The 24,078-nt window shown below is 40.9% G+C and overlaps 1 protein-coding gene across 1 annotated transcript; it reads left to right on the top strand.

Moving 5' to 3' along the window:
* The first annotated feature begins 1,115 nt into the window (after window positions 1–1,115).
* Window positions 1,116–23,457, top strand: TMED8 (transmembrane p24 trafficking protein family member 8). The gene is made up of 6 exons (XM_063117915.1): window positions 1,116–1,254; window positions 8,602–8,680; window positions 11,361–11,490; window positions 12,972–13,113; window positions 13,855–14,148; window positions 17,376–23,457. The coding sequence occupies exons 1-6, from the start codon at window positions 1,116–1,118 to the stop codon at window positions 17,591–17,593; spliced, it is 1,002 nt and encodes a 333-aa protein (XP_062973985.1). The 3' UTR covers window positions 17,594–23,457.
* The last annotated feature ends 621 nt before the right edge of the window (window positions 23,458–24,078 follow it).

Genomic DNA, 24,078 nt, shown 5'->3' with positions numbered 1-24,078 from the left:
GTAAAACAATAAAATAGCAAGACCCTGCCGCATAGGCTTACATTCTAATAAAATCATAATAAAACAATAAGGAGGGGAAGAGAATGCACCAAACAGGCACAGGGTAGAGTAAAACTAACAGTATAAAAGTCAGAACAAAATCAAGTTTTAAAAGCTTTAGGAAAAAGCTTTAGGGTTGAATGGGGTTTTCCCCCACCCCCCCAAAAATGCTGATCTTGACTCAAAAGAAGCTCGGCCTCCCTTCGTCCTGAACCTCTCCTCTTTCCCTGGCTCGCGAGCCTCCCATCCTGAGCGGCCCCAGCCCGCTTCCCCCCACCGAAGAGCAGCGGGGTGCCTCTGCCCCTTTACCTTGTATTGGGGGAAGCCCAACGTTTCGATCCATTCAGCCACTTCCTCGGGGCTCCAGGATAAATAAGAGGGGCCAACGAGGGCGGAAGTGCCCAGTTCGACCCGGCTCTGCACCTTGGAGCCTTCGGCGGATTCGAGTGTCTCATCGGATTCACGCGATATTCTGGAATCTACTTTGGCTCCTGATCGAGACTGGAGTAAGTGGCGCCGGTGCCGGCGAACCCAGCTCCCCTGCTCCTCCTCTTCTTCTTCTTCTTCCTCCTCCTCTTCTTCCTCCTCATCTCCGTCGTCGTCGATGTCGTCGTCAGAATCGTCGTCGTCGTCGTCCTTTACTACAACATTCCCCTGCGGCTCCTCCGTGTTATCATCCATCTTCACCGGCGGGCTGGCGGCGGCGGCGGCGGCGGCGGATGCTGCACAGAGACGTTCGTGTCAGTCCAACGGCGGCTGTGCCGCCATGGCAACGCGTCCTTCCTGGAGCGGTCTCCATGGATACCAGCACTTCCGGGAAGTGTCTCGCTCTTTCCTTTCCCCGCTCGGCTCGCGCTCGTGAGGAAAGGCTCTGCCGCAGCCTGACGAAGTGCTCGCTTCGCTTGCGGCCGGCTCTAGGCGGGAACTCGGTAGGGCGGAGGCCTGCGAGGAGGCGGCGTTGGTCGGAGGGATTAGAGCGGCTGCTGCTACGATCGCCGCTCGGCTCTTTCCGGCTGTTTCCGGCTCGGCTCGACTCTCCCCGGCTATTTTCGGTTGGCCCGATTCTCCGCCTCCCCATGTCGGACGTGCCGGCCGCTGCCGTTGGCACCCGGTTCAAACCCTCCGCGGCCGGGGGCTTGGCAAGCGGCGATGGTTGCCTCGGCGCGGCTGAACACGACGAGAAGAAGCGCCTCTCGCCGCCGCCGCCGCCTTCAGGTACCTTCTGTGGGGCTGGTTCTGGTAGCCCCTCACGGGTGGGGGTGGGGAAACCAGCGTTCCTGTCGGGGCCTCCCTTCGCCATTGAACCGAAAGAGCGGAGCGCGGGTTTGGCAAGTGTGGGCGGGGTTGGGAGGTCGGTTTGTCACCACCTTGTTTTTTCCGTTTCCTGAGGCAGGCCGAAATTCAACAGGTGAATCTTTCCAGGCAACGGGGACGCTTTGACAGGATGTGCTGCACCTGTTGAATGCCTGTCTTTCACGGAGCTGGTGCCCTGTCAAGGGGGAAAATAGAAACAAATACAAATAAGGTTGGGTGGGGGGCGACCTTTACTTTCGCGTTGAGGTGCTTGAGCTGGGCAGGTTGAGTTGCTGGCGGAGGGGGTCTATTTGGGGAGATGGGGTGGGTGCAATACTGAACTGGCCCAGCTGAGGAAGGAAGCCCCCTGTGTGGGCAGGCAGGCTCGAAGGTTGGCACTGCAGGTTTTCAGGCAAGGATTCCAGGAAACCTGGGGAAAGGCTTTCTGACACTTCTTGTGTGGGGTGGTGTTAAAAAGAACACTGCTCAGTACCTAGGCATTTCAGCAGCCAGTGGGAAGGCAAACACGTCATTTTTATTAGGAGACGGCCCCTCAAGATCATGATTTAAGTAACCAACCACCCTTGGTTTAATGTATTGGGAAGCTTGGGGAGCTCTGGCTGCAGTCTTAAACATACTGGGTCTGTTCAGACAACACACTAAGCCATGGTTTGGCCACTAACCTTTTTGCAGTAAGTGGTCAGTGAGCGTGTTTAAACCGTGTTATGTAGCCACCACGGTTAAGAATGGTTCACACAACACACTTAAGTCATAGTTCGCATGACACGCTAAACCATTATGTTTAGCTCTAAGCTTTCATGGTTTAGTGTGTTGTCTGAACAGGGCCACTTGCAAGGGAATGAAGTCCCATTGTGGTCAGTGGAGCTCCACTGAACAAGATGGGAGTTCATGCCAACATCTGCATCGGGTTGGCCTGTCAGTGTATTTCTACAGCCATACCGATGGCTGTAGAAACCAATGCACCCCAATGGCCATTTGGTGTAATTCTTTTTAGTGTGTCCCCCTCCAGGGCTTTCAATTACAAAGCATAGGAAATAATCCCATCCCTTTGTTCTTCTTGGTTTTGCCCCTTTGCACACCCCTTTTGTGAGATAGCTCACATAATACTTAAGTTGCAGGAAGTAAAGAATTTAAAATTAAATTTAGCAGCATACCTTCACTAGCCTACCTGTCTGTAGATGTATCTACATACCAGAATATGTCTTTAGAGGTGGAGGATCGAGTGTTCTCCTGGAAGCATTTGTTAGTGGAACAAGTGCTAGTTTAATCCTCATTTTGTCTTTATGTTGATCTGTTATATTGTTGTAGAAAGAAGAACCATGCATAGCAATGAAGCTTGGGAGCTGATTGTTAGAGGTGTCCCCTGGTATGTGTGGATGGGTAGAATAGCAGCATAAAAGAATCCTTGAAGTATCCAATGAAAGGGCTCTCCGTGTTGATGTAGAAGCTGGAGCCTGTTCTGTGACCCCAGAACTGTCTCCCATCTGTCTGGAAATTTTTGTGTCCCAATAGCCACAGTTGGAACCAAAGAGCATAAAACCAATTTCCATTGTAATGGCAAGATCAGCATTAGGAAATAATTGGATGTCACAGATAATCAAAACCTAAATTGGTATAGGAAAGTAAAACAATACTGAACAGGTTTGGGACAGAATTGTAATACTGTATAAGTTTGCAGTACATCTCAGTGTTGCGTTTATCACCCAAGAAATAATGTGGCTGGCTTCTTTCTATGTTCAGCCTTCTTCTGCTGTAACATCATTTGATAGGTTGTTTGTCAGAGCTGGCCTCTAATAGGATTGATTCCCTTGGGGGCATTGCACTGTTTAATTTTTCTCTGGCATACCAGCTGTTTTATAATTAGGCTAATGCACCTTGGTGTAACTGTTGCATCATGTAATAGGTAATAATTGCCATTTCTTTCTTGTTTTATGGACCAGTAACTGTCTTTCACTATGTCAAGTATAATAACACAGAATAGAGAGATTTAAGTGAATGGGAGGGACTATATTGACTAATAGTTGAACATGAGCATCCTAGGAATAGGGAGTTATTGTCTGGCTTGCATAGTTAACACCTGACATTCTAGACTTCCTTCCCTGCTTCTTTTAGGGGTTTTTTGACAGCTGGAGTAGTGTTGTAGCTAAGGGTGGAATCCTATCATGAAGCCTGTAAGCCTCCAGTCATCCAGTGTGGAGTGGCAGAGGTGATCGTTGCCTCCCTGCTCCATTTGCTCTGCATTTTTGCTTGACAGGCTTTTTTGCCCCTCTATCTGGGGTGCTTTGGAAGGGGAGAGGAGGCTGGAGAGGCCTAGGGATAGCTCTTATCTGGCTTCTCCATCCCCTCCCCACCCACCAGAATGTCCCTTTACCCTCTGAGGCCACGTTTCTGACCTCGGAGAGGCAGCCAGCGCGGTTCTCTCCATGCTGGCTGGAAGGCATGGAGGGGCGCAGGAGTGCGGGTTCCAGGATCCCTCCGATCCATGAAGATGAAGAACCCTATGCCCTCTCCCAGATGCTGTCTAGGGGTCATAGGATTGCTTTCCCCCAGGACTGAGAGGTGAATCAAGATGCTTCCAGTTCAAATCTCATCTCTGCCATGCATTTTGCTGCCTTAGGTGGAACAGCAAATGCCTCCCCCAACAAGTCAAAGCGCATAGTAGATGAGTGTGGTCAACTTACTTTGGCACATGAGGCAGAAAATCCTATAAGTGGCTGTGCCTGGGAATAAAATGCAACAATAATTAATAAATAGCAATTTGCTGCTCTTTCATTACACTCAGAATCAGCGCCATGAAAATATGAAGTAGACATATGAAAGCCACAGTCTCAGACGTAGTGCCTCATCTGCAGTTTCTGAGCTATCTTTCAGGATTGTTTGTAAAGATTGCAACAAAGTAATGCATGTGAAATGCTTTGCACATTCTTTGAAGTGCTGTATAAATGCTAACTAGTATTGCTAGAAATAAGCCATGCTTAATGTTGCTTAACTCTTTCATATCACTCTCCATATGCAAAGGGTGTTGAGTAAATGCCATTCAAACCAAGCACATCTGTTGCTGTAGTATTGGTTGTAGTGCTGGCTGAGAGACAAGTTGGTGTGTTTCCTAGAAGTTGTGCTAGACATATTTCTTGTATGTTTGTAAATTTAATGTGCATTTTTATGTTCCAGAAATACTCTTACAATGCAGTTGTGGCATCCTTAAAGTAAATGTTTGCTTCTGTTCTAGTTCCAGATGATCAGTTAACTTCTACAAGTGAGGAAATATCCTTCTCCACTATTAATCAGGCCTTCTCTCTTCTTTTTAATTTGTTGCATTGTTGTGATTGATCCTCAGAACATCTAAGCTGTTGTTGGCTCTCATTCCTAACTTGTGTATCTATACCAGAGTGTGATTAATTTGTTTAAGCAAATCCATATTCTGCACCCCAAATTCAATAACCCTTATTATGCAAGCAGTATTGTAGCCCCTTGTCTGCATGACTGTAATTTCTATTCAGCAGCCTCCCTCAAGACACTGGGCAGTATCCAGTGGGGTGCAACTGCTTCTGTAAATCACATTTTGCTAGTATAAATTACTCTAGTATAACACCGATTTCTCAGGAAAATCAGCACACTAGCTAATACTATTGCATTGCGTTAAAATAGTTTATGCTAGTACAATGTTATTTATGTTCGCGGTTGTGCCCTGTTGTATACTGTCCACTGTCAGTTACTTCCTATAGAGTTTAAGCTTGTCTTCACAGCTATAACAGCTATGAATGTATTTTCTTTTTAAAACAATATCAAAAACAAATACCTTGAGTTTCTCAAGATGCTGAATTCTGCTCTTGATACCAAAATCTGCACTGGCTTGGTGGGATTGTGGAATACTGCCATGTCTGTAACATTTCCTTATGAAAGATATAAGGTTTCCATCCACAGGTCCCTGTTTATTAGTTTGATCAATTCACCAGTTATTTAAGAAGGGATGTGTATACAAACCCAGGAAAGGCAAGGAATAATTCAATTAATTAATAATTTTAAAAAGCAATAAAGACTGATCTATTCCGGCAGGCCTTTCCAGTGAAATTTTAGAATGTTTTTAGGATGTTTTAAAGACATTTTAATCATATATGGTATGTTTCTAATCAGTTTTTAATGTGTATTTTATATCATGTTTTTATACTGTTTGTTTTATACTTTGAATGTTTTTAGTTTTTGTTGGCCGCCCAGGGAGTTTCGACTGTTGGGCGGTATAAAAATGCAGTAAATAAATAAATAAATAATAATAATTAGTTATTGATGTTTTATGTGAACAAACATTTCTTTAATGCTTTGATCAGCTTGCTGAAAAATCTATAAAACTGAACAGTGCAACTGGGCAGTGCAACAAGACCACCTGTATCAGTTGTAAAATGATTTCCCAAATGGCTCGCAGTACCGGGAAGAAAAAGCACCAGAATTTGCTTTATAAACCCATTTTGGGAGCCAGTATTCCATGATTCCTTCTCAGCAGATGTTGGCCTTTGGGGAGTCTCATGAGCCTAATAAGCTAAAGGAAGCACATTAGAGCTGTATGCATTCCATAAATCTGTGGAGATTCTTAGCAAATCCAGAACCTTGTAGGCAAGATTAGATCATCCCTGCGGTATGACTGGGCTTGGACAACGTGATAAGCCATGATGGGTTATTTGCCTGAAGTAACACATTCTGATAACCCATGGTGTGCAACTGTCAGGCACTGTGGGTTAATTTGTTTGCTTATAGAGTGGCATGGCAAGATGGGATCATATAGTTGCTGCTGCTCTATAAACCCTTGAAGGTTTGCAGGATTGGGACCACACGTCATAGGCCGCCTCCCCTAGTCAGGAGGCACCCAATCCACCTTCAAAACTCTGCCCTACTTCAACCAGAGGAGGGAAAATCCGAGGAGCACCAAATAGGGGTTGGCATAAATAAAGCTTTGGAAAATCAGCAAAAATAAAGAAAACAACCAAAAATGCATTATTTCCCCCATAGCCTAAAGTGCACAATTGTGCACATGTGAAATTACACACAGTAGCTTATTACCCTGTTTGTGTGGCGGGGAATTGTGGACTATTTCAAAACTAAGCTACTGTGCATAGCTTATTAATCTATCATGGTGATGTCAGAATGCAAAACTTTCCTAGTATCACTTCATATATTGTATTTCTCCATTTTGAGAGTTGCATGCTTTGTGCAACTTAACCATGCTACTACATCTTGGGTATATGTCACATAAAGTGGTACAATATGAATCTTAACATTTTAAAGCAAATGTCTAGCCTTTATGCTATTAATAAAGGCAGTGTCAGAAAAAAATCTTTGAAACCACAAAGGACTGAGCAGAGCTATCAGTTATGATTGAGTGAGAACTAGTAGTGGCTAAGAGTTGTGAACCAGGAAGTTGCTATTTCAAATCACACCTCAGCCATGAACACAGTAGGTGGTCTTAGGCAAGCAAGCCACTATTTTCTTACCCCGAGATGACCTGGGCTACTTTATGAGGCTATTTATGGATTATGAACCGCCCAGAGAGCTTCGGCTATTGGGCGGTATAAAAATGTAATAAATAAATAAATAAATAATGAGATAATGTATGTAAATGCTTTGGATACCCCAAATAGACTACAAAAGTGCTAAGCATTATTTCAGAATTATCTTGGTTCATTGCTAGAACTGTACAGCCCATTCTGTCTTCCATCCTCCAAATTGTTGACAAAATATATTTTCCTTGCAAAGCTGAACCTTAGAAACAGAATAAATTGTACTGAATGTATATTTAAACATGAAGAATGTGCAGTTTCTTTTTGTGTAGAATTTGGGAGGAGATATGAAGTTCTAAGTATCCCCATAGTTCTGTGCTTTGTTACAATTCTAAAGATTTTGGTTTAGTAGCGTTTGTTCCCAGATTTTACATTAAATGTACAGTCAGTCAATGATGTATAACAGGCCTTTATAAAAATAATTTTATTTTATCCCTCCTGGTCTGGGCTTTAATGAATTTAAATAATCTGACTAATAGTAATCAGCTAATTGCCTGAGTATTCTCTGCAGAGAAGGCAAAGACTAAATAATATGCAATACCATTCTCTTCTCTATGCAAGGTTATCCAGTGACATAAAGCAAGGGCTGTGTATTTATTTATTTATTTATTTAAGGATTTTTATGCCGCCTGTTTTAGAGATGACACTGATTTGAACCTAGGTTTAGATGTGGCTTATATTTTTCTGTAGGAAACCTCCCCTGTGTAAGGGAAGTATGTGCTACTGAGTTGTCATGGCTTTATTTACAAGTATTCCAGTCAAAATAATTTCTAAATAAAGCTTTGAATTTCTTTGAATACCACACTGTGTATTTTATTTTCTAATCAAATATTTCAGTTCAGCTACGTTTGGCTGTTAGAGAAGCTTTTGAGATCCCTTTCTCTCCCTCTCCCCTCCTGGACTCCTTTTCCTTGTGTGTCATGTCTTTATTAGACTGTAAGCCTGAGGGCAGGGACTGTCTTTTTGCTAACTAATTGTAAGCCGCTCTGAGAGCCTTTTTTTGGCTGAGGAGCGGGGTATAAATATGCTAAATAATAAATAAATATATAGCAAATACAGTTAACATGGTATTTTATTTTCATTTTGTTTATGAAATATAAGACTAACATGCTAATAACTCAGTTCAATTTAAATTTCATTTTCATTTGTTTTATTTCTTTCCATATAATAGCCAGAACTCTCTGGTTCTTTCTTCCAGTCAATTGTCCAAGACTTTATGAGCCTTTATTTATTTATTATTTACTTATTAGTGATACTTCTATATTGTTTAATATAATAAAATCCCTGAGCAGTTTGCATATACATATTTAAAACACATTTAAAATACATTAATAAAAACATTTCCAAGTACAGTAAAGTACAAAGCAATACAATGAGCAGTTAAGATGTATTTATATACTTTTATATGCCATGCTTTAGCCTTGATTAGGACTTCTTTCCTGAAGCTAAGCCTACTGTCATGGAACCCAAGCCTGTTCTATTTATGTGTGTTAGGCAGAAAATGTATTGACTTTTCTGATACTGTTCCTGGAAGCAGTTGGAGATATATTTAGATCTTTGAATCCTGCTGAGGCAAAAAAGGAGCATATAGCATGAAAAATAGTCTGCTTACAAGACTTCTAGAAATTGTGCCTAACACTGGATATAGCTGCAAGTATCAAAAGACCAACCACAATTTCTATCTTTGCTGTCTTTCTAGAGAATGAAGATTCATCTCAGAGGTCAGAGCATACAACTCAGAGAGCTACCACTTCAGAAAATGAGGACTCGCAGTGCAGGTAGGAAACACATATATGTGATAAAGATCTATGTTTTTTTCAAGTGAAAGGAAGTGAAAGATACTGTCTTTCTGGTGGACCTTTCTGTGATAGATCATATTTCCCCTCTCCAGTGGAAAATTCAATTTCTGTCAAATTCTTCATTTTAGAGTTTACCCTGTAAAATGTGGCAGGGGATGGGACAGTTTGTCTGGATTCAAAAGCAAACTTAATTATCAACACACATAATTTTGAATTCTGTATTAGGAGCACTGAGTTTAAAATCTTTGTTGTATGTAATAGCTGTAAGTGGCACCTGATCCTTTGATGGGTTCTGCAATTTCAAGATGCTTAAGTTGTTGTTTTTAAAGTACACCTTACTTTTAAAAAAAAGAGTGGAGGGGGAATTAAATAGGTCAAACTTTGTCCTCTTTTCTCTTCCTGGTTGGAACACAATGTTATTTTTAAAAGCAATCTGAGGTAATACTGGCATATAAAATCTACAGCACAGAGGAGACAGAAATCCCTGCTGCCTCTGTAATTATGTCTCTATCTAGGATGCTGTGCAGCAGCCCAGTTGATGCCAAATAGGTTTTTGCTTTAATCTCTGGGCTAGCATGAGCTCCAGCTAATTTTCCGCAACACAGCTATGTTTGCTTGCTAATTCAGGTCTAAATATTAAATGTCTGCTATTCTCCTGATTAAATTTTTGTTTCTGTTTTTTGGCTTTGGATTCACCATTGGTTGCCAGGTAGCTTCTGAGCGCAATCCAACATATATTAACTTCAAAGCAAATAGTCTTTCTCCATATGGACCCTCACGGACTTAGACTGGGCTAGGAGACCTTGCTGTGGGTGCCATGGCTTGTTCTTCACAGCAGGTGGTTGTGAAGAACAAATCTTCCTCAGTAATTACAACCGAACTTGCTCTCAATGGAGGCTCATCAGGGTTTCTTACTGTTCGCTCTTACTAGGAATCTTTTTCAAAAGACTTGGATAACTCCAGAGTACAATAGCATTGTTTCCATCTTTCATGGAAGCCTACTTTTCTCCCTAAAACTACAAGTAGTGTTAGTATTGGTTTTTAGGAGAAGTTTCTCCAGGCCTGTCTGGAAGGGGTGTGTGTGTGTCTTGCTATTTGTGAAAAAACCCCAAAACCTTTCAGATAAGCATGATGACCAATTTTGAAACAGCCCAGTAAAGTTCCTCTAAAAGCTGAGTAATTGATTCCACAAAGGATGATGATACACAGAGATGAATTATGATAATGAAGGCCTCTTTAATAGATTTCTGATTTTAAACAGCCATAGTATAAGAAGTGTGATAGTAGAGTTAGGGAGCACTGGGCTACCAATGAAACTTCTAGGTGTTGTGTAGCAAAAATTTTTAAAATGAATTTTCTCTGTTAAGAAGTCATACATAAGTGGTGAGAAAACACTGGCAGGTTATGAGTGAAAGACTATGATGGCTGGGCTCCCCATAAAATTCTAGGAATGAGCCAGGATGCTTTAGGGTGGATTCCTGCATTGAGCAGGGGGTTGGACTTGATGGCCTTGTAGGCCCCTTCCAACTCTGCTATTCTATGATTCTATGATAGTGCTATAAAAGCTTACACTGGAAGCACCCCTAATGGACACTGATGGTTTAGAGCCTGGGACTAGTCTAGTTAGTTTCACTTTTTGCCTATGGGTTTTCTTGGCAACAGGAAAAAACAACAAGGAAAAAGGCTGTTGGAAATAGGCTACACTAGTCAGTTTAACACTTGCATGGTATTGGTTTGGGTTGGCTATGTAACTGCCCATCCACACTTATCAATGCTGTCAAACACACAGCACTCAGCCATCCAGTGCAAAGAAGGTGCTCCTTTTGCCTAGTAAATGGTGTGTGATGGAGGGAAGTATGCTTTCCTACCTTAACCTTGTAGAGCATAGAAGATTATAATTATCCTTTAAGATTATTTTTAGAAGGCTGAATCTCTGGCATTTCCCGTTTTAAGGATCTTGCATAGCAGGACTGGGAAAGACATGTATCTGCAGCCTTGGAAGATACGGCCAGTTAAATCGGTGTACACAATACTGGTCTAGATGCTCTAAGTCCATAATTCAGCTTCATTTGTTCAGATGAAGCTCAGTGCAATAGTCAGTTTTGGGAGGTAGCCGGCAGGAACGGAGTACTTATTGTTATAGTAAGCTCTTTAGCAAGCCTCTTGTTGCTAAGCCTTGTGCTGTTCTCTGTGAAAATGTATTTGCGTAAGGCATATGTTTTCTCACTCTCTTTAAAAATGTTCTTTGTGAAAACTGCATTTATAGATGTGGAGATGTTTGAACAAAGTTGTCAAATTACTCTGGCGTATTTTTTGTCTGATAAATTAACCCATGGTAGCTAATTCTGCCTAAGTGCTGGGTATGATTAGCTAAAACAAATGTTTACAAGGCAGTTCAGCTATGAAGAGATGGATGGATGGATGGGCTCAGCTGGGCTGAGTTTCTGCTCCCTAAGGGAGTACAACACAGTAGAATTATTCACTCTAGATTTGGTTTAGTTGAGACAGATTCACCTGGATGTGACAGATATATACACAATCCTGTTTCTTCAGCATCCTCCCTATAAAGCCCTTTATTTTTTTCTTAATTTATTGGAGTTTCATTTGTGCTTCATGTCCTTAAAACATTCTGAACTGATGTGCTGTCTTTCTCTGAGAGGCTGCAGAATGGATCACCTGTAAATGCAGATACCACAAAGGATTCAGGAGGTGCTGATGGTAATCTGGAAGAGCAAGATGTAGAAGGAAAGGAGGAGATCCTAACTGATCAACCTCAGCACCCAAAAGAGGTAGGGGATATGCCTTTTAGGCTATGTCCACATGGCACACCATTGTTGTAACCCTTTTTTTCAAATGAATTATTCAGTTTTGCTGCATGGGAAACTTTTTTGAGATACTGTTTGTAGTACATGTGCACTTCCTATTAAGATTATTAAGCAGTTTTTTGTATTTCTTCAATATGACAGGTTTCTTAACTGCATCAAATTTGTGCATCACAAGACAAAAACGATTTCTGGACACTACTATCTTTGCTGCCATACACAAAACCCTTAATTTTTTAAAAGCGTGGAATGGAGAAAAATCTTGACAAGATGTGAAACTGATGTTAGACAATATAATAAAATTGCAAACAGGTCACATGCAACATGTGAAAGTGATGTTAGAGAATATAATAAAATTGCAAACAGTTGTCAGCATAATTGTTTTTTTTTAAATGCATTTGTTTTTAAAGAAAACTATGATGGGGAAGAGGCAGGGGGAGGCAATGACTGTGATGGAAGGAGTTGTGAAACATTTGTTCAGATATCCACAGTTATCATTAAGGGGCATCTTGAATTTAAACGTGGGGCATAAATACTTTGCTAAAATACCTGGTGTTATATAGTGTAGTACCATGACTATATATATAAAATAAGATACAATGCTGCTAGAGTCCTTTCTGTTGATTGCTGAGCTTGCACCTGTCGTGTTGAATGCAATACTTACAGTAAATTGATTTGCTTTTGATTCTCCATAGAAAGTGAGAATAGAGTTGAAAATTAAACTTTTCTTTAATGTTCTTCTGTACTTTATTTTAAGGCTTTAAGGTAGTTTCTTTATTTCCTGCTCCCCGCCCTCCAGTTAAGCTATGAAATGTCAGGTGCAAATTTGTGGCACCACACTTTGGGGAGTTCTTAGAAGAACTAAATATAGATGTCTTTTTAATAGTAGGGAGATATTATCCTAGTTATTGCTGTTAATACATTTTGGCATGATTCAGTTACTGGAGAATTTCTATAACCTGCGTTCTACTTGAGAGCTCCAAGGTTGAGGCTGGGATAATTTTGATGGTTTTTATTAGCCTATGTAGTAAAAAACCTAAGGCACCAAGACAACTACTGTACTTGCTGCCAAATTTCACCACTGGTCTCTTGCCCACCTTCTCCCCTATCTTCTGTGGCTAGCAAGACTCTACTATGCACAATAGGTGGGAGAAGAGGGTGGGCATGAGGGCTAGTGGAGGTATTAGAGAGAGGCACACTACCTGCACCTTGTCTTGCCTATCTTAGAAAGCTTTTAAAGATGCACACTCTCTCTCTCTCTCTCTCTCCTGGCAACCTAGTCCCTCTGGGAATGTCCATGTTTGTCAGTATGTGATCTAGAAACTGCACCAGCAGGTAAAAATTGGCAATAAAATGTAGGTAAAATTTAATTATCAGAATAATATAGAGGTAAAAAAGTTGGATGTTATTGTGAGAAGAAACTCAGAAAGGTTGTGTCCTCTATGTAGGAGGCTGTGGTGCGGATGACAAAGTATCCTGCCCCACAAGGACCAGGTGATATAGTCATGATACAGTCTGAATACACAGGTGCAGTGGATGTCCTCTCAGCAGAGCTGGAAACTACAGATCTGCTCGGTGAACAGAAAAAAGGTAAGGACTAAGTATGCATTGCTGTCTCTAGGTATGGATCAATAGCCTGAGTCCTGTGCATATCTGTACATGAGTGCTCTTCTGTCACATATGATATGGTAAGTGTTGTAGATAGTAATGAAACTGGCATACAGCTGTTTCATCATTTTGTTCTTCTTGAAATGTACATGACTAGAGCACCATGATAGAATTAGAAATCCACAGGGAAGCAAGACACAAATACAGCTCAGATGTTGTCATATTATCTTTTTACATTTTAATCCTGGAGACAAGGTTCTCCAAAACTATATCTCTGGGGGGGGGGAATCATAACAGAAGATCATTTAAAACAAACATTTCAGCATAGCAAATTAATTCAGTCCACATTTGTGATGACCATTTAATGCACAGTCACCAGTTCACTCTCAGAAGCTTTGCTGTGGCTAGTTAAATGTGTAGTGAGCTCTAGTTTGGGAATGTTATTAAGCAGTTGCACAACTGTTTAACAGTGGAATAGACTGCAGTATATACTGAATTAACCATATTTAAAAAGTAGTGTCAATCAGCCCAAAGTAAAGTTGGGATGGGGTATAAAAATGAAGAGAAGAAAAAATAGCCACGCTTAATTTTGAGAATTAAGGAGCATAAGGAGAGAGTGGGATTATTATTCCTCCTTTTGAAAGGTGGATGCCCAACCCTATTAAGGAATAACCCCTCCCCTTGCTGATCACAAGCTAATAATATCATCCTCATTTCTTTCAGCTAGGCCACCTCCTCTGATTCCACCAACTACTTGGACAAGCTCTAAGATAAGGGAGTTCAAAACAAAGATGGCAAAGGAGAAGAATACCCGAATGGTAGTGAAACGGGGTGAGGTGTTAACAGTTCGGGTGCCTACCCACCCTGATGGAAAGCGTGTCTGCTGGGAGTTTGCCACAGAAGATTATGACATTGGCTTTGGGGTCTATTTTGATTGGACCCCCATTACTAGCACTGCTATTACTGTGCAGGTCAGTGAATCAAGTGATGAAGAAGATGAAGAGGAAGAGTTTGAAGGTTAGTGCACAACTGGACAAGGAACACAGCAGTTGCTTTGGTATCAGAGTGTAGCTGCCTGATACCCTGGTATCTCAATGTAGTTCACTAATGGTATATTTCAGTGTAGTTCTCATCCATTCATTTTATTAACAGTTCATTTAAGTTTCTACAGCTGTGGAGTCACAGATGAAGTCACTGAGACCACATAGTCCTTTTATTCTGCCCGTTTTTTCCTTAACCAGCACATGCTCCAGCAATTTCTATTTATTCAGACATGTATGTCCTACCATACTCATTATGGCTGAGATGGCTTACAAAGTCAAAACATAAAACATGTTATCGTTATCAAAAGTCAACGTCAGGATTAACCAAACAAACAAAAACTGGTAGATCAGTGACAATGCCTTTTGACAGTGTTCAAGACAGTTCTTTTAAACTTGCTTTTTCCTCAAATGTTTAGAATGACTAACGTATAGTTCCTACATGGTCTCTCAAGCAGTCACAACTGCTTTAGTTTTAATGGCAGAACTGTGTCACATACTTTCTGACCTTCCTTTGGGCCACTGACAGGATTTTTTAAAATCTGGTAATAAAACATCAACAACCTTGTTAAAAACTTTTGTCAGGCTTACTGGAACAAATAGGCTTTGCATTTCTACAAACCAGCAAGGATTTTCTTTAATCTAGGGAGTGAGTTCCATAGACTTGAGTCCACTGCAGAAATGGCCTCACTGTGTTTTTGTTTCCTTTGCTTGAACTAAGTCTTAACATTTTAACAACTATTAGTGTGCTGTTCTAACTCTCAGTTTATGCATGCTGTTCCTGCATTTGTTTTTTTCTTGGAATGCTATATAACTAAGCTGTATGTCAGGGGTGGGCAGCCTGCAGGCCTAATCTGGCCTGCGCTAGGGCCCAGTCTGACAGAGGGTTGAGCAACCATGCAATCATGCAAACTTGAAAAATAATCTTTACCTATAAAGTGGAAAGTATGTGTGTGTCACGTATGTCCCGAAATGTTTACTCACTTCCACATATAGTACTGCCTTAATACTGTTCACCCAGACAGGTCTTCGTGTACATGGATTAAAAAAAATCTAAAAACATGAATTTTGGGGGTTTAAGTATTTTTAAAGAATTTAATAAAAAACTAGGTTTATGCCTACAACTCCCAGCATACCTTGGGTGGGAGGCCAGATTTACTGGCCTTTGGTGGCCATTGTGATTCCTAAGGTCACTATCAAGCAGCCAACCCAATCCCATGTAAAAGGAAACAACCCGCATAAATGTGCTGCCTTAATTTGCAGTGCCTCCTCCCACCTGTCATGTGTGGTTTTAAAATCATAACTAGATACAATAGCATGTCTTTGAGAGGCCGAACTCTGGACATGCTCAAAGACATGCTCAAAGGCACCACGTCCTGATATTGCTGTTTTCTCAGAAGAGGGGGGAAGGGAGGGAGGAAAGGGAAGCACTCCGTGCATGTCCAGAAACAAGCTTGATGAAGGGGGGCAAGTGCCCGGCCCAATCCTGGCCCTTCAGTACAGGCTCCTGATGGAGCACTTTATTTATTTATTTATTTATTTATTTATTTATTACATTTCTATACCGCCCAATAGCTGGAGCTCTCTACCTCTGGGTGAGAAGGCAGTCCCAGCAGGACTTGGCCAGAGTTGTGGGCATCCACTAAGGGCTGAGGACATGGGCATCTGAGGGCTGCCAAAAGCATGCCGGGAGGTATGGTACTGGCATGTCACTGTCTCTCAGTCCTAACTCAGCCCCCACTTTCCTGACCTCTCGCTGTCTTTGTTCTCCTTCTAACTGACTTTCTCCAACTGCCACTCACCCTGCCCCACCATTCCATTCTAGCCTCAGCTATCAATCATTCCTCCATTCACTCTTCTGTTTCAGTAGTAAAGTACATAAAAATCATAAACTTTATTCAGTAATTCTTGGAATGTTGTGGTTTAGTTATAAGGGGCGGGAGGAATCGCAGCATAAAAAATCTCAAGTTAAAAGGCCTTGGAAAATACTTTTTTTTTAAAAAAAAAATCACTTGGCACTTAAAAGCCATTAATGCAGTCACTAGGCAAGCCTGCCTGGGAAAAACAAATCCTTAAGCACAGTGCTACAACTAAGGCAGTCCGCTCTCCCACCATACCTCAGATGTGTTCAAAGATGAACATGTTATTCAAGGAGCTAGGCTTGTGCCTACAACTCCCAGCATGCCTTGAGCTGGAGGGAAGACTTATCAGGGTTTGGCGACTGTTATCTGGAAGCAGCTCGCCATCCTGAGCCTAAAGGGAGAGTACCTGGGCTGGCTGGAGCAGAAGGGAAGGAGGTTCCAGCTCTGGGCCCGTCAGTGACGGCAACAACCAAGCTACCCATGAGTCAGTCAGTGAGCCAGCTCCCTCAGAGAGAGAGAGAGAGAGTGGGGTGGGTGGGGAGAAACTAATTTAATTTGTTTTAAAGTTACCTCACAGACCTTGCAGGGTTGTCGTGAGGGAGGAAAAAAGGAAATTAATTTAATTTGTTTAAAGGTTAACTCACAGGCTGCTTTAAGATGATTACCTCGCAGACATATATCTTAGCGGCTCAAGTAGAAACTTGAAATTTGGCACACTGATAGGTCGGGCTGTACAATGTACCAGAAAAATCTAAAAACATTAAATTTTGGATTTTAAGTATTTTTAAAGAATTTAATAAAAAACTGAGGCTTATGCCTGCAACTGCCAGCATGCCTTAGGTGGAACTCCCATGAGTCTTCTCTTGCCACCAAACTATGACTCATGGTCATGACCAGTACAAATTGCTATTATTCCTTCAGAACATTCCATAAATAATTTTTTTTCAGCAGGAGATATTGAAAATTGCTTTATGTTATAAACACTATTCACAGACCTGAGCAACACCAGGCATATCAGCTAGTGTGTAATAAAACATTGTTTATAAACTCAATAAATAATCTAAATGCTCCAATTGTAAATAGGTTAGCAATAAGGGTGATTTTTAAAAAAGTGAAACTAATTGTCATGTTATAAGGATTGGGGTGTTGGTTTTCAAATAGATACTTTATTGAGATGTGGAATTTCAATTGCATTGTTCTCAGCAGATGCTTTGACAGTTATGGTCTGGTCATGGTTTTCTTCATGTTGGCTTCTTTTGTCAGCTTGTCTTGTTTGAATCTTTATGTCCTCCTTCTGTTGGCTGATTTAGCTGATGGATATATTGTGCATTGTTCTTCTCAGGACCTATTCCTGTTGGTGATGTGGAAAGGGGCTCCAAAAGTTATTTGCGGAACCGTTATGGGGAGATCATGCCTGTCTACCGAAGGGACAGCCACCGGGAAGTGCAAGTAGGCAGCCATGATTATCCAGGCGAAGGCATCTACTTGCTCAAATTTGACAATTCATACTCCCTCCTGCGCAACAAGATTCTCTTTTTCCATGTCTATTATACCAGCTAAAGAAGTAAATAGGATTTGGAACAGGTAGGACATAAGGCACCGAAGAAAGCTGCCTGCCAAAACTTAGTATAACAGGTACCACCTGTTGGCTAAATCTTGTACCCATCTCTATGCTTATATGCAGATGACCTCTTACTTCTCTGTCCTGCTGTTAAGGTGGTGCAAGTGATCGCTGGCAGCTCCACTTTATTTTATGCAGGGATTTTAGCTACAGCAAGCAAGTCACTGGACGTGATGTTCAGGTGTCTCTTTTCTTTTCTATTGCACTTACACAAGTTGAAATATGCCTTTTCTTTTTGGGAAAATATATTATCACCTACCCTGCTGGCTGCAAATAATCACTAGGATCAACTGCCAAAGCAGCCTGTAGAACTCTGTTTAGAACTGCATTGTTACTGTGATGTGGTGCACTGCCATTTGCTTGGTCTCTGGGAATCTTGTGAAATGGAATGTACATATACCATCCAGGCCACTGAAGCCTTTCTTCTCTCTTCTGGCTCCAACAGCTGTAGCATGTTCAGTGCAAGGAATAGCTGGTATTCAGTTGCAGATATACATATTTGGATTTCGCAGCTTGGCTAAAAAGAGTCCAAAATGCATGCTTTCTGTCTCAGAGGGAGCAAAACAAGTATGGGACAGGGAAGGATAAACCAAATCATTCTGGTTATGGAGAATGGTTAAGAATGTCATCACCAACAAAGGCATCCCCCTTCCCTTCCCACACATCTTTTGGGGCATAATGTCAGTCAGTTGGTGTTTTGCATGAATTCAGTGCAGCTAAAGACACGGGTGTCAAATTCAAATTGTCTGGAGTGCCCAATTCCTTATTAAGTGGATGCCCAAAGGCCATATTTTTTTTGGCCAAAAAAGTCAACTTCAGTGAAAACAAATATAAAGGTCACTTCAACTAGATACTAAAAGTGAAACAATTAGTTCTCTGCAGTTCTTTTCTTACATATTTATAACCTGAATGTGATAACATAATTGTTGTCCTTGTGTGTATTTGCTGTGCTATGCCTGGTGCCCCCAGGAGCAAGCATTCCCAGCCACAGGTAAACTATTTACATACAGGCATATGAGCACCCAGCTCCCACCCACAGCCACCCACAAGTTAGTACTAATGACAGAAATGCAGTGCTGAGGCATGCAGTAGCAATCACTAACAAGTCAGCCCCTTTGCTGTATCATGGGCATTGAACTCCTAGCCTTGATGATTATTCAGTCATTTGTGTGAAGTATGGTATGCTATAATGCCCACAGAGGGCCTGATTTTTTACATCCCCAGTTTAAGATCTCAGGTCTTTAAGACAGTCAATAAGAGCTTCTCTCCAGGCATACCTGTATAGTTATTTGGCAATGGCCTCTGAAATCCAATCTTGAATACAGTATAAGCATCACAGCTACCTATTCCATTTCAGAGGTTGGCAATTGAATCACCTGTCATTGACAGCTCAGGTCTTATAGGGTGTAAATGTGTAGCTCATGTCTCTGCAGCAGAGGACTTGCAAATGTATATATTAAGATTTTGATGCAAATTTGAATTTGCCTTTAAATGTTGGTTTAATGTGTTTGCTTGGCTCTTTGCATGATTGCAGCAAACACTCATGGTATAGACAGGATTTTTGGACACCTTCCCAGTGGGATGCCTTTGTTGATGCAGGTTTAGTGATGGAAGGTATAAAGCCAAAGAATCCACATTCCAAACAGGCAGGATGATTCCTTAACTATGCCATATTAAGTACTTTGCCAAGCAAGGGAAATTGTGTAGCTAGAGAAGCAAATAAGGTAGAGAGAGACTATTGTTTCCAGTTATTCTTTTTAACAGAGGAAAGGCTGAGGGTGTAAAAACCAATGTCTTTCGAACTTTGTCAAGGAGAACTGGTAAACAAGTGCTTCTCCAAACTGAAAAGAGGGATATAGGTGCAGCTACCCCCTTACCCATTTTGTTTTATTCAAGGTAAGGTTGGAGGAATGGAGAAATATTTCACCCATTCCAGACTACTAGCATGAAAAGCACGGGGCTTACAAGAAGCAATGTTTGGTTGGTTGGGGATAGGGAATGGCAGGCATTCCAGCAGCAACACAAATGGCTCTTCTGGCTTAAAGGACAGTGTGTGTGTTGTTTGTTTCTCCATAAATGACATGGACAGCAGCTGCTTCTTGAAGGTGGAATTGTGAAGCCAAAGAAGAGGACTCCACGTGTTTCCTGATTGTATAGGCTCTGGACAGCTTTTTAAAGACTCTCCTATCCCTGAACATTATTTATAGCACTGTTATTTATTTTTGTTTCAGCATTTTCCCCTTTATTCCTTAATCTCTTGACATCCCGCACTATAAGGAATGCACAAAGCTCTCTATAGATGTGCTCATTTTCAACAGAAGGGCCTTGCTTTATTTGAGGCTTAGGAAATGAAAAGATGGGTGTTTGCCTTACCTAAGGTTCTGCCCAAAGAGGAAACATAAAAAGAGAAATTGTGTATATCACGTATGCAAGTTTGAACTAAGTTTGTTTGTTCATAATTACACAGTTCTCTTATGGGCTGGTTTGTTTTTGTCTCTTAAGTAATATTAACATCACTCCACAGCAAAATAAAACTTTATTTGTTTGCTAGAAGTGTGCTAGATCAAATTAATAGTTTCTCAAATTGTACTACATGTTCTGCCTACAAATACAGAAAGTGGGACCTCCTTACTAGCTGGAAATAATTGATTTTGGAAAAGGCGAAGTGGAGCAAGTTAAAACTTGCAATAGCTTTCAACTGAGCAAAGGCCTTTCACATTTTCTTCTCCACAATGTGTTTAACGACAAATTGGTTTTAACTCCATTCTTGTTGAATTAATTTTAAAATTGTCACTTTTGGAAGCCCATCACAAAGGTAATGTAATTTTTGAAATAATTTTTGAAGTTGAATGCCAGGGCAAATTATTTAAGGGGATGGGATATGCTGTGTATAAGTCTTTTTGTATAAGCTCATGATTTGGGTCTACTAATGCATCAAAGTGCAAACATTCCTTCCCCCAAGAAACTGCAGTAGCGTGAATGTGTATATACATATCTGTATATGTATATATATTTGTGTGGGTTTTGGTGATCTATCCAGATAGTGCCAGGGCTTGCTCAGACCTGCTCAGCTACAGTCCAGATCATAATGTGTCAATAGTCTGTCTTCCTTCACACCATGAAGAAATAAGAGCAGTAAAAATCTGCATGCACTTTTTGGATTACAGAAAATCAACGAAGACCTCTAATCTTGAAACTAATGAATTCTGTGGGCAACATCTAGGGCAAACACACATGCTTGTCTGGACTCAAGTAACTTTTCAACATTATATGTACATTGTTGTAGGATGGATTTGAAATGGAACTTCAGGCATCAGGAGTGATCAACTATAACTTCAGACTGAGCGGTTGAAAGATGGGGTAGATTTTTTTCTAAAGTAATTATATGAGAACCTCATAACTGATGCACTTTGAAGCTGCCTCACTTGTTCTATATGATGAATGTGAAGCAACTGGCTAATTCAGCCACTTTCATAGGGCAGTGTACAAAAGTAACATGACTGAATTAGAATGGAAAATATGTAGCAATTAAAGGCAGAAGCCCCTGTCATGTCAAACACCCAACTTGTGATCTCAGGGATTGAGACCTAGTTAAATTCTCAAAAGGGTTTTTAAAGTTTCTTCTTGTTTTGCTTCTGCCTTTTACAAAAATATTAATTAAGAATATTTACAATCCATATATTTACATCAAGCACAATTTGGTAAAAATTCTATGTTCTTTGCCTTTTGTAGTACAAAGAAGCATGCTAGACAGATGGTCATCTGGGGCTAATAATTTTTACTGATCCATTAATGCTACTTGATGCCTTGTTTATCTCCCTAACCGCAATGCAATTGCCAGGAAACTGATTCGCTAAGAGATGTGTGATATAAACCTAAGGTTGCAATCCTGTACAAACTTATCTGGGAGTAAGTCCATTGAACTTAGTGGGAATTACTTCAGTGTAGAGATATTCAGGATTGCATTGTAAGTCTCCTAGCATCTCAAGGACTTGAACCTTCGAAGCATATTCCTGTTTCCTTTTCTGCAGGCCCTATACTATAGTATGAGATGAGCCTTGTTACCAAAGCAGTTTGGGGGAGTTCACAGGGAAGACAAGACCTCTTCCCCTGACTACTTCTTGTATATCTTGTTTGGACCAGAAGACAGTGTAAATCTATGGTGCTTCATCCCCTAATCCTCAGCACCATGGTTGTCATTGGGAAATTGGTGGGATGACTATTCTATCCCACTTTAAAGCATGCTTTGACCTTAAATGGCCATTTTTATTAATTGCTTGCTATGCCTGTGGACAAGGAAAAGTCCTGCTAAGCAAACCATATATTCTTTTAAAATGCACAAGCAGGCTCAAAATACTGAGCCTCCTTAAGAAGAAAGCATGACAGATGTCTGGGAACCCTTGGCCTTGGTCATCACCAAGTGAATAGTGGTAGTAAAGATCCATACCACCTTTCTCTTGCTAGTTCATTGTGTCATCGGATGGCTCAAGGAGGTTGTGTCACATAACATAATGGCTAGGATCTGAAGGGCTGTGCTAGCTCAGTGGGAATTCTTGAACACCATAGCCCAGTGCCATATTGAAATGCTAAAGGAAACTGCCTTATTTGGACTTGAACTGTTGGTCTATCTAGCAAAGCTCTTTCCCAGCCCTGCTACCTGATATCCTTTAACTGGAGATAGCGGGGACTGATGTTCTTTACCTGTGTGCTTTGGAGTCTGGCTGATATGCCAGTTGTGGAATGATCTCTCCCTTTACCAACTAGAATATGTTGATAGTAGCATTTTAGAATTGGAGCAACATTGAGATCTGAGCTTCCCGGATCTCAGCTTACGTTTAACAAATCAGTCTTGTAATGTTGGTCCTACAGAATGAAAATCACGGAGCAAGTTACATTTAAAATGCTGAAAATGAGCTTTTGAATTACACAGAACTCTTCTCCCAGAGTAGAAATAAAATAGCTGGAGGAATTAATTGGACACAGCCCCATGAATATTGCTGCTAATTTGGCTGTACTTTGATTTAAAGTCTTTTTTTAAAAAAAACTACATTAATTGAAATACATGTGAGTTCTATTTTGAATAAAACTATTGTATAATTCCAAAGCTTGTGTTCAGCATTTTAAAAATGTAGTTGGCATCACCAGCTAGGGGCTGCCTCACCTGCTCTGTTTCATTGGGCTGGTTTGCACAACATAGCTGGCTCACTCTAGATTATTTAACCTGTGATGAGCCATGGTGCATATTAGGCACCATTTTGAAAATGCAATCCCAAATGGGGGTTATTGTGTTGTGGGAACCTGGACACTGAGGGTTATTTGAAGGTTGAACAACCCTCACCTAATCCTGCAACAAACTGGCTAAACCCAGACATAGGGAGGCTAGGCTTTATTGAACATAGTGGACATTAATCTTGGCCATGCGACTGAGCTGCAAAGTTTTTTAGCAGTAGCATTTAAATTCAGATATTGTGGTCCAGATGAAATGAATAGACTTTTGTTATCTGAAGTGATCAGCCTCTAGCTACAACATGCCCTTCAGTCAGAATGACAGCTTGATGCTCCTTTAGGATTTTTTGTCTGTGGGGATGTGTATTTTTTTCTTAATCAGTAATTTTGTGCACAAATATGCTGCTTGTATCCTCCCAAGCATTTTTTCTTAAACTGAGAAGGTACTTTAATAAGCTGTGGCACTGGATCATATGTTCTGGTATTGGCTACATAAAGTCTTTCCTAGTGTGTTTGCTGTTCCTTTCAGAACCTGGTTAATGTCTGTTACTTTGTATGAAGTAGTTGTTTGTGTCAGTGTGTTTGTCTTTAAAAATATGTATATTTCATTAAACATTTTCATCATACAGCTCAGGCACTATGTCTTTACTTCGCTGCTGAAAAGGAGCACTCTTTTGGGTGAAGTTCTCAATACCAACGCTTTCGAGCTTTTTTTAGATGCTTATGAAGTGCAGGATGTTAGTTTGTGCTTTTTTCTACCGTGAAAGGTGACAAAGGTTCAGTCCCTGATAACTCCCATTAAAAGAGTCCTAGATGAGAGGGACCCCTGCTTGAGACTTGGAGAGCTACTGTCCATTCAGATTAGAATGTACTGGGCTAGAATAGATCAAAAGCCTTGGTATATGACCGCTTCATATGTTCATAAGTTCTTTCTCTTCCCATAAGTCAGATAATCATTTACTGAATCACCTTTTTGTTACACAGGACCTCTTCAAGAAGTAAAACACTGAACAGGTAGAACTCTCCTTCAAGTAGTTTACTCCTGCCTAACCTCATCTAGCAAAAAGGTGCCTTTCTAAAGTTTGGTCATGAAGGGCATTCACCTTTGTTATGTGTGGCCTTACACCTAAATCTTCCAAAGATATTAAGATGAAATTTCAGCATCTTGAAAAATCTTCCATTTAACATGTAGGCAATG

This window comes from Elgaria multicarinata, chromosome 2 (genome assembly GCF_023053635.1).
Source record: "Elgaria multicarinata webbii isolate HBS135686 ecotype San Diego chromosome 2, rElgMul1.1.pri, whole genome shotgun sequence".
NCBI lineage: Eukaryota > Metazoa > Chordata > Lepidosauria > Squamata > Anguidae > Elgaria > Elgaria multicarinata.
This window is presented reverse-complemented; position numbering and strand designations above follow the sequence as displayed.

Bases quoted from the DNA above. Each gene is read 5' to 3' on its own strand.
- TMED8 (XM_063117915.1), top strand. From the start codon at position 1,116: ATGTCGGACGTGCCGGCCGCTGCCGTTGGCACCCGGTTCAAACCCTCC. The intron at 11,491-12,971 runs GTAGGGGATATG...TCCTCTATGTAG, and splicing joins AACCTCAGCACCCAAAAGAG to GAGGCTGTGGTGCGGATGAC. The intron at 13,114-13,854 runs GTAAGGACTAAG...CATTTCTTTCAG, and splicing joins GCTCGGTGAACAGAAAAAAG to CTAGGCCACCTCCTCTGATT.